At 37.9% G+C, this 11,451-nt stretch overlaps 1 protein-coding gene across 1 annotated transcript; it reads left to right on the top strand.

Moving 5' to 3' along the window:
* Window positions 1-5,878: 5,878 nt before the first annotated feature.
* Window positions 5,879-11,433, top strand: LOC139149263 (ribonuclease Oy-like). Its single transcript, XM_070720904.1, has 8 exons — window positions 5,879-5,976; window positions 7,455-7,533; window positions 7,937-7,995; window positions 8,351-8,423; window positions 8,805-8,872; window positions 9,424-9,537; window positions 10,336-10,462; window positions 10,936-11,433. Exons 2-8 carry the CDS (start codon window positions 7,525-7,527, stop codon window positions 11,110-11,112), a joined length of 627 nt encoding a protein of 208 aa, XP_070577005.1. The 5' UTR covers window positions 5,879-5,976; window positions 7,455-7,524; the 3' UTR covers window positions 11,113-11,433.
* Window positions 11,434-11,451: the final 18 nt, after the last annotated feature.

The raw sequence follows: 11,451 nt of genomic DNA, 5'->3' as shown, positions 1-11,451 counted from the left end.
ATGCCATAGTGCTTGATCTTTGTGCCAAGTTTGGACAAAATGGGTGTAATGACCTTTGAATTACGCTTCAAAGACATGCAAAATTCCAACAAAATGGCAGTTCTGCAGCCATATTGGATCCTATTGCAAGGTTAATTGATACATGCATATGTATGTCATAGTGCTTTGCCTTTGTTACAAGTTTGAACAAAATCGGTTCAAGGATGTTTGGTGAAAAAAAGATGATCCCCCCCTTTGTCAGACAAAAAAAATTGATGACCCCCCCCCCCCCCCCCTGAAATATAACCAAAACCCAATGTCAAATTACCCGCATGGTTTGGATTTGAACTCCGGTACGCGGCGCACTTTATTCGTGTAGCAGAGATGCCAGTGCACAAACTTCTCAGCCACATCCATTGAAACGTCTGTTAATTAGGACGACTGTAAGGCAATTTTTAACTTCATTTCCATAGACAACTCATGTCCATGGACATTGTATAAAGTAAACTTTATTGGAGTGGTTCGCCAAAGGCAGCCCTCCGGTTAAGAGGGTCATGGGCCATTACGTAAAGTCAACTTGATTCTAGTGAGCCACCAAAGGTGGCACGCCGGTAAAGAGGGTCGATCATGGCTATTGCATAAAGTAGACTTTACTGGACAGGGCCGCTGAAGGCGCGCGGCCATTACCATTATTCAGTGCGTGATCCCAGGGGTCCCTCAAAAATGTTTGTAATACAAGCCGTGGCTTCAATTGGGAATTTTACGGTAAGATTGCCGTGGGGTATTACATTAAGTCAATTTATTGTAGTGGGCCGCCGCAGGCGGCCCGCCGGTAAAGAGGGTCGATCATGGCCATTGCATGAAGTAAACCTAATTGGAGTGGGCCGCCAAAGGCGTCTGCCCGTTAAGAGGGTCATGGGTAATACATAATGTATATTTATTGTAGTGGGCCGCCGAAGGCGGCCGCCGGTAAAGAGGGTCGATCATGGCCATGGCATAAAGTGAACTTTGTTGTAGGTATTATGTTTTGAAAATGTGGTGACCCCCCTTTCCTAACAGTGAAAAAGTGATGACCCCCCCCCCTTCGCGGATTCCAAAATTATGATGACCCCCCCGGCCGTAAAAACTGAACGGTCCCTTAGTACTATCTGTGTATAGTGTTTCAAGAAAACAGTCTATATCTGTTAATTGCCCTCCCTAATCCCCTTCATTAATTTGTTCTGCCGATCACTGACGCGAGGGCTTATCGCCCTGACCAAATAACTCGTTAGCAGCTCATATCCGTCTACTATCTTATGAGCTGCTAACGAGGTATTTGGTCAGGGCGATAAGCCCCCGCGTCAGTGATCGGCAGAACAAATTAATGAAGGGGATTAGGGAGGGCAATTAACAGATATAGACTGTTTTCTTTGAAATACTATACATGGATAGCTAGCGTAAAGTAATAGCACCGTCCCTCCTGTGGGTGGAGGGACGGTGGTAATAGGCACATACTAGACACAGGTAAGGCTTGTATAATGAAAAATAGTTTAATACAAGACATTTATTGATCATATTCATAACTTCTACACTAATAATTCTTGCCAGGCCGTGTGCCGTTACTTGACAAAATGGTGAATTTTGAATCTACCAGAACGTGGCGTTTGCTCTTTGAAAACTGAAGTTTGAACAGTGCCCAGTATGCTACACCTGTAAAAATAGACCGAGAAGAAAGCGATTTCACAATAAGTTTTTCCGTCCAATTTTTGGCCAAATATCCATAGTATTAACTTCAAAATATCTTCGTTATTGATGAAATATCTGGCGAATTTGGCTGCCAGAAGTACGGAAACCTTACCGACAAATTTCGTAAACGTTTAAGCATGGGAGGTAACACAGTCTTTTTTTAGCTAAGTGGTGTTAGATATTCAGGCATCTTCAAGAAACAGGACAAATGTTAGAGTTGGTACACGTCTGTGCAGTCTGTGATTAAAACTAAACTAACTAAAAAACCACAATGTAAGTAGCGGTGTGGCGACTCCGGCTAAACTTACCAATGGCGTTCACCCCACACTTGCGCAGACGCCACACTTTTATAGATTAGAACAAGGTGAGAAAAGAAAATTACTCACCAAACTTCGCATTAGCAATCATGATCTAGAAATTGAAAGAAAAAATTGAACTTATTTTTGTATCACACTTTTATTACCACTAATGTGATGTAAATCCTATATTTACAAGCAAGCAATAAAATATTATTATTAAACAACTCGATGAAGTCATCGACAGATTATACAGCGTTTCGCATAAACAGGTAATCCTATATGTAATAACTTGCTTCGATGATTTAACTTTACAAAATCATCGAATTGAACCAAGTGTAAGTTAATCTGTTGACTCGATTATGATTTTTGGTATGTGGCAAGTTGTCTGTAACCAGGGATACTCTATGAAAGTTTGTTTTAGAGAGATAAAAATCGAGGATTGAGTGGAGGAGTACACAGTCACTTTATTTTCTCCAAAGATTAAGTTACCACAAAACTGCAAGGGCACTAAAACAATCAAATCATTGCAAAGGAGACATGGTTAAAATTTATAGACACACATCGCAGCGAGCTTCGTTTTGGGTCCACAAGCTCGACTAGTTTCTTAAGAACTATTTTTATGGCTCCAGCCAGAATCATGATCTTTCTTGAGTTGAAAAGCAAACGTTGGGAATGTTTTGTTGTTTCTGGCGAATAAAGATTTATTTATTTATTATCGTTCATTGTGGTGCCAGCTTCCCGAACACACGAATTATGAAAACAGAAAAGCAATATTTTTACGGTATAAACTCAAGTACATGCCAAATTCTTCTATCTTGAACTACAATGGCACGAAGACTTTATAACGTAACAAATCAAAGGGCCATTTCACATATCAAGGTCTCTTGTCCGAGCAGTTTATGTCAAGCGTATGCTGTCTGAACTACAAGTACTCCAGGACTCTGATTGTGTGTATCAACTAGTATTGCTCGTCTTTTCCTGAAAAACACTTGACGTATACCCTCTGTCCGACTGGCCAATGCAACAGGTGACTTGAAAAACATCTGTATCGTTCACAAATTTATTTCAGTACATGTTATCAGCACTGCAACGACAATGTACACTCATCGAGTACTGGGTGGAGGGGGGGGGGGCCACATGGGTTTGTTTGTACCGCCCATGTGATCTTGTGGACTTACTGAGTCTGTAGATAACATCGCGTCCTTTTTTAATATTCAGGAGTATAACCAATGATTTTAATTCTGTTGAGTTAAAACTTTCTGTAAATGCAGTTCCCCTTTTTTAGATGCGTGTCATAAATATACTTATTTTAGAACGTACATTAATCTTTGTATCACGTCGAAAGAATTCGACATCACCCTATCATGCAGCATTGACAACCTTCGTTCAAGGAAGTTGGTTACACCAGGAAGGGAGAGTATGTACACAGCAAAAAGTCACGTGGAACAGCAGGAAACGGTGTAAGCTTACTGTGCAGTATGTTACGATGCTATATTCCTGGTGGGAATATGCAATTGAAATTAGAAAGGACACGTTCTATTGAACAATAAGTCAAAACAAGTTGTGAAATGTCAGTAACGGTGAAGTGTCAAGTTGTGAAATGTCATATACTACTACTATCTTGTACTTGAAGTAAATTTTGTTATATACTAGTATATATATATATATATATATATATATATATATATATATATATATATATATATATATATATATATATGTATATTTAGGTTTGTATTTTTTTTCTTGCTGAACTTGGATGTTTCTGCATCTTTTACAGAAGCAAATTTGAAGATCGTATTTGAAAGCATTCTCATAAGATTGCAGACAGTGGCAACTATTCATTGCATGGTTGAGCGTTTTCTCCTTCCCGCTACCAATTTTTACCTACTTTACTACAAAAATTATGTATTCTCAGTGAACTGACCACAAATTGAACCCGACTTAGGCTTACCGCTTTACTGTCATAATTCAAACAAACATATCGACCGAGTGGTTTGGTCCTTGTGTCAACACATTTTCAAAGTTGGTCATGGGTTGTGTGTGTGTGCCGTCACAGTCCCTCCGCCCACGAACGACGGTGTGTACAAGAAACCCTGAGAATATTGAGATTACATCAGTATCAGATGACATACAGAAGATATCTGCTAAGTGTTTAAAAGTCGGTTATAAATAGCTCTCAACCTAGTAACCCTGCTATAAGTTATGTACATAATTCTTCGGTTACATGTCGAATCGCTTGCTTCCGTATGTCCATAATGGGGAGCCTATCTGAATATCCATTTTTTGTTGAAATTCATTAGCAATGAGTTTAAATTTGCTAAACAAGAAGTCCGGTTTTATATTTTAGATGCGTTGCATAGATATTCTTACGTTTATCTTTGTATCACATGGAAAGAACACAATATCACAAAAGATTGGCTCTGTATTCGTACACTGTGTACATAGGTGTATCAACAAAAGAGTTGGGCCTAGTAGGAGGAAGGAGGCTATGGGACAGATTTTAAAGGAAAAAATTCAACAAAAATATTGAAATCATTAATCCTCAAAGCATACCCCACGACTCGAAACATTGGGCAGTGAACACTCACTATATCATGAAGTATTGACAAATTTCGCACTTGGAAGTTAGTTACACCAGGAAGGGAGAGTATGTACACAGCAAAAAGTCACGTGGAACAGCGGGAAACGGTGTAAGCTTACTGTGCAGTAGGTCACGATGCTATATTCCTCGGAATATTCGATTGGTAGACGTTCTATTAAACAATAAGTCAAAGTAAATTGTGAATGTCAAGTTGTGAAATGTCATGTATTATTACTTTGTACTTGAAGTAAATTGTGTGATATATATATATATTATATATATATATATATATATATATATATATATATATATATATATATATATATATATATCTGTTGAAAACTTGATGTTACTGCTATGACACTTTGCACTGTTGAGCGTTTTCTTCTTCCCATTACCAAGTTTTACACTACTTTACCAAATTATGTATTCTCAGTAAAATACATGTATATGGCAACTAACCACAAACTGAACCCGACTTAGTCTTGCCCCTTTACTGTCATAATTCAAACAAACATATCGACCGAGTGGTTTGGTCCTTGTGTCAACACATTTTCAAAGTTGGTCATGGGTTGTGTGTGTGTGTGCCGTCACAGTCCCTCCACCCACGAACGACGGTGTGTACAAGAAACCCTGAGAATATTGAGATTACATCATAAGATATCTGCTAAGTGTTTAAAACTCGATTATTAGTAATACTTCTCAACCTAATGTTTTCCCTTGGCGGTTAAGCCTGCTTTAAAAAATGAGTCATGTACATATGATCTCTTCGGTATCACTTGCGCCCGTATGTCAATAATGGACAGCCTATCCGAATATTCATTTTTTTTTGTTCAAATTCATGAGCAATGAGTTTAAATTTGCTAAACATGAAACATGCAAGTCCGCGAAACGGTACTGTACTGTGCAGTAGGTCATGATGCTATATAGCTGGTGGGAATATTCTAGTGAAATTAATTGAAGGAGGCGTTTTATTAAACTAATGTAAAATTTAAAATAATTTGGTTCACGTCCTGTTATTTGTCCCACTGAAACATTTGAAAATCCTCTGAATCCTAGTGCATGTGGAAGCCAACGTCGAGAGTTGACAAAAATGATACGACAGTCACGAATCATGTCAGCTGACATGTGACGTGGTCAAAAAGTTCCTTTTGACAATTAACCTATGCTTGTCATACGGAAGTAGAAACGTCGTTCCATATCCGCCTGTCTTGTGACATGAGTTGGATATCGACTGTTAATCCGACAATTTTTACTGATTTCCGAGGTAGTAAAACCATGAAGAGATAGATCAATCCTAGGTATCGATAAGTGCTCAAGTCTTAGACGAGTGTGGCGTCATCGGACCAAACGGGACACAACGACGGCATTACTAATTGCCTTCAAAAGGTAAGTGAATATTCTGGTTGACCCCTGACTGACAGAGTTTAAATTCGATTTCAGAGCAATCAAATTATTTTAAAATGATAACATCAAGCTGACAAGTCGCAAAATAACGGTCTGGTCCTAAAAGTTTACTCTTTGGGCGACTCTCTGAACTGTAGTCCACTATACATCCCTGCATATCAAGGCTGTATCCCTGGGCTGCATCATGTATGTTACTAGCTCTGCGTGGCAGGGCACAGGCGTAGCAGGCAACATGCAGCCCTCCTATGCAGAGCAATCAACTATACTATTTAAGATCTTTAATAACTGGTGTAACTTTGCCCCAGAACTTTACATGGTTTTGCATGTGACTTGTGAGCTGGAAAGACTGTAAAGAGAGGAACTGAAACCTGCTAGTCAACGGTTTGGATGGGCTAATATTTGCTAGCAGCAGCTTGTCCAACCAAGGAGCTACTCTCTCTCTGACTGTTTGTTTGCGTGTGTGTGTATGTGCGTGTTTATTTGTTACATATGATTCTTTCAAAATACACCATAAATAATCAAAGAGTTTTATTTATCTTCTTGTTTGTTTGTCGATGAAGAGCCGTGTTTTGTTTGTTTCTTTGTACAAGTTCTTCACTATTAAAATTTATAATTCAACCCCAAATATGGTGTGTGAAATTAACTCCCGGTTCCATGCCCTAGTTCCCTATTCACGTTCGATCGAAAAGGGAACTGAGAACTGGAAGCTAACGTCACACACTTTTGCAAATATGCAATACAGCAGACTCTGGCAATACAGTGTCCACCACTCAAAAGTACACACTCCCAGGCCACCAAACTCTGCGTTCACTTGTATATAGCCGTAATACGCAGCGTACGCGTTGCGGGCTGGTGATTGAGAGAGGGGTCATCCGAGGTTACAGTTGCGCCGTTATCCTGGGATGACCGCCCCTACCTCGAACAATAAGCGCGCCACTGAACTTTCTTGTATAAAGGTAAATTTGGACTGTTTTATAACACTAAAGTCATTTGCACAATCTTTGATTTGAAATGAATTCTAAATTCTCTCCCTCTCTCTCTCTCTCTCTCTCTCTCTCTCTCTATTTTACAGTGTACACCAACACTCGGAATAAGTCCACGAACTGGGCACGCAATGGATGTATTTCAAGCACCTGCATTGATAACAATGATATTCATGTGCAAACTATCATTTTGCATTGAATCGTGCAAAAATTGGTATGTATCCACTGAATACCAGCTTTTCGTCGAGGATATATGGCTATGTGAAAATTTCAGGAACACAAAAACACCAATGCATGCTCTTGGCATTTTTCTCATTATATCTTTATACACCTGTACTCTTGATGTATCATATCTACACAGTTGTTGAAGACACAACTGTAAAATTACAACTAGTATTAAACAAGAAATACAACATCATCAAAATTCAAATGTATAAGTCAGTTATGATTTGATCCCTGATTTTACATTTTGTACAGGTCAGACGAGTCCAATGATGATTGGGATCTTTTCCTCTTTACCCAACAATGGGCACCAACGTATTGTATAATGAAAAAGGTATGCTGTACTAAATCACAGTACTTCCTAAAAAATCCATAATATTTGAACCCTGACTCCGATAACCTTCATAAGCAAAGACATCACACACAGATTTTCATCTCAAGAGAATGCAGAGGGTAAATAAGACTTCGATCTATCTGATATCACTTTGTTTGTTATCTTTGTACGTATTTCTTGGGTTACTTCCAGTTATAGCTTAGTTGGCAATATATAACCCTTGTATATATTGCACAGCCTTTATCTTGACTATTGTATCTTACATGAAGAACGACATGAACGATATCTGTAACACAACAACAATTTGCTGGTAATACACTTCATAAAGAATTACGCAACATACGGTGCAGTTTGTCCAGTACTTGCCTGTCAGATCTTGTCTATCATTATCATTTCTTTACAGGATAAATGTAAAATACCCCGTACTGTGCCAACTGATTCGTGGACAATACATGGCCTTTGGTGAGAAAGAAAACTGCAATATGTTTTATTGACTCATTGCTTTAAAACATGCAGAGATGAGAGTGAATATGTTCCATTGAACGATATCACAGAGTTACTATGCACCCATCACGGTCATGTTGAATAATGCACCATTGACATTTGATGGAAAAAAAAGATACCACTTTTATGTTCTATGGGTAGAAGACCCACAGAGAAAAACAAATCACGCCCTGGTATTTCCCAAGCGTGCCTTAGATGATATCACATGCTACATGAATGAATGAATGAATGAATGAATGAATGAATGAATGAAGGAATGAATGAATGAATGAATGAATAAATGAATGAATGAATTTGTAATTATTTATTATAGGCCTTCTCGTACAAAGGGGAAAGCTCCTAAATGTTGTGATAGCAGTCTACCTTTTGATGAAGGACAAATTAAGGTATGGCATATTTGTTCACAGGTAATTTATTTACAACGATTCAAACTTTCGTAGTTGACATATGACAAGTATGTTTGTACTGAAATCCTTTGGATGGTTAAACTTTGAAGAGATTTCCAACACATCAAAAGACACCTTGCTTGTTAGCTTGTCCTATGACTGGGATTGAGTGACTTAGCTTTTGACGTGGAAATTAAGAAGTGGTTTAGAGCTTTCGAATACTTATTTCAAATTGACTTATTTTTGTTGTTATTTCTTTTCATTTCCATATTTTGATTATTCTTCAGAAATTGATGATGGGATGTGGCATCTGAGCGTTTAAATTATGTTAATTCATCAACAAATCCATCTCTTGCCTTCATCATCTGTTTCCACTTCTAGGATCTACGCTGTGAACTAGAAACATTTTGGCCAAATTTGTTGGCTGATGAATCTAAAACTGAACTTTGGTAGGTCTAAATGCTTTGTAATTAATGAGCATTACAAAGGAGATTCTGGCGGGAAAGCCAATGTTTTACGTACAACAAGGAGCTGAAGTACCTCACACTACCAGTAGTATGACGCGAAGGATTTTAAAAAAAACCAAGCAACTGCAATGATAATGGGAAAGTGAAAGGGTGGGTTGATGTTGATAGAAAACTAATGCCTTGCAAAAATTAATCACAATTATGAGGACAAAATTGGCAGAAAATACACCAGCGGTAATACCTAGAACCATCGTGGGTAATCACGGAACTACTACAACAGAGTGTAGAGTGCGCTAGACAACTGGCACTCTGACATACAACATAAACCGTCTAAACATTTTATATTACGTCAGTTGAGCTTTCTGACACCAAGTCAGTAGAGCTTTGTGACAACAATGCATTACACAAATATTTCCGATAATCAACTGTTGTGCCTTAAGACAAAATAAACAATATCAAAATTTAATTGAGAGTAAATTGTATTTAACCGAAATTCACCCAAAAATAAATCTGGGATGTAATACATATTTTAGGAAACATGAATGGGAAAAACATGGAACATGTGGAATGGACGTTGAAGCTGTCAACACTCAGGAAAAATACTTCGACATTGGATTGGCTTTAAATAGAGACCTCAACATTTACCAGTATGTAATGTCTTGCTTCATTTGATAGAGCTCATCGTTCCCTAGGTGTTCAAATTACACTCTTCAGAAGTTTGGCACCAAGTATTACATTTTTTTTCTACTGCCATCATTTGTGGACCTATATTAAATAAGACCAAGGCCCAGCGTTTTCTACGCAAGAATTAGAATATGCAAGTAGAAATAAATGATAGTTATGTGAAAAAGAATGCTCCATGAGAGCTTATTACTATAAAACATCAATCAACAATGTGTTCTAAACATACCTGATCTGTGGTTCAAAAATAACTTATTCAGCTGCAGACAATATCATCATCTGTTTCTTTCATATCGATATGGCAAGACCGGAGAATACTGGGTCGACACCAAACAATTTTATTTATCGCCATAATGTCAACAGCATTCTACTGTAAATATCTGTGTACAATGTCTGGTGTTCATATTGACGACTGAAATTTTAGTCCAGGCTAGAATTGATTTGTTTAAAATGACATTTTTAACTGTACACAGTATGTTATGTTTGGGAGGCGAATACTCTATCATTTAATGTTCTTTAGGGAGAAGAAAAAGAAAATATGTATTCTCTAGAATAAAAATACTGAAAACGTTATTATCAAATGTTTAGGATTGTCCCTTTAAATCAGGCAATACAAAGTGTGTGCATCACTTATGATTAGGCAATAATATATTACATTGTACCTAAATGGCCAGCAATCTCTCTGTGTGAACTATAGACTAGCTAGCTGTTGTTTGTACTTACCACTACCACGACAACATTTACAATTTTTTTTTCTCACCCAGAATGTTAAAAGATCATGGAATCGTCCCGTCATCCTCAATCCCATATCAATACGACGACATTGCAAATGCATTTGTGAACACCTTTGATATTGAGACTCCGCCAAAGATGGCTTGTCACAAAGACGAGGTGAGTACCCAGAAATTAATCGGATGGACACAGTATCACGAGTGAACATTCCTTTCGCATTCTATTTGAGTTCTGAAGTGGAAGAAAACATCAATACAGAATAGTTTTCATTGGAAATAGTCTGAAGTAAGAATACTAGCTATAAAAGTAGCCCAGTGTTATTACCCAAAGGCTGACTTACATGACCAAATATACTTAGAATAATATTTGAGGGTGAGATAACCCCAGGACCACTGTTATTGATATCAATACGGTGTTCCTATCTATTTTTATTCTATATAACGTATTTGTATATTGCGCCAGTCCAGCAGAATTGCTATTCCAACCATATCAAAAACAACCAGTATCATTCTCGGACTCTAAGCCACTGAATATTTTGTCCTATACTTCTAATATGAATCAATTCAGAATCTGTACAGAATTTATTGCATGTAAGCTTACTTACTGAAATTTTATTTATTATTCAATTACAGGAAAACAGCGGTACTGTATACTTGTATCAAGTATACTTCTGTCTAAAAAAGAATTTAGAACTGATGGATTGCCCAAAGAAGGCTTCATACAGTCCCGGAAAGATTTGTGAATTAGCCGAGCGTATATTTATTCCACCTTTTGACAGACTGAACATTCTGCATCACAGAACGCCATAGCATCTCATCCTGCATCACAGAACGCCATATCATCGGACATCATAAAACAATTTGATATCTCGTAGTGCTGGAACTACATAATGGAGATTTAGCCGAGCGGTTCTCTCTGTGGCCTCTCCGCTAGGGGACTGATGCCGTATGTTGTGGGTTCGAACCCGATTGAAAACTAGCCGTATGTCAGCAGAGAGGACCGTTTTAACTCTGCCCTGTAATTATACCAAAGAAAACACCACGTTGACGCTTTGAAGATTGTCTCAATACATTAAGTAGTAAACTGACTCGAACTGAAAGTTTGTTGATTAAAAAAACTTCAACACTTAACCGCTGTTCGCGTTCTAT

Source organism: Ptychodera flava, chromosome 14 (genome assembly GCF_041260155.1).
Source record: "Ptychodera flava strain L36383 chromosome 14, AS_Pfla_20210202, whole genome shotgun sequence".
NCBI classification, from domain to species: Eukaryota; Metazoa; Hemichordata; class Enteropneusta; family Ptychoderidae; genus Ptychodera; species Ptychodera flava.
This window is presented reverse-complemented; position numbering and strand designations above follow the sequence as displayed.

Bases quoted from the DNA above. Each gene is read 5' to 3' on its own strand.
- LOC139149263 (XM_070720904.1), top strand. The intron at 8,424-8,804 runs GTATGGCATATT...TTCCACTTCTAG, and splicing joins TTGATGAAGGACAAATTAAG to GATCTACGCTGTGAACTAGA. The intron at 8,873-9,423 runs GTAGGTCTAAAT...TACATATTTTAG, and splicing joins GAATCTAAAACTGAACTTTG to GAAACATGAATGGGAAAAAC.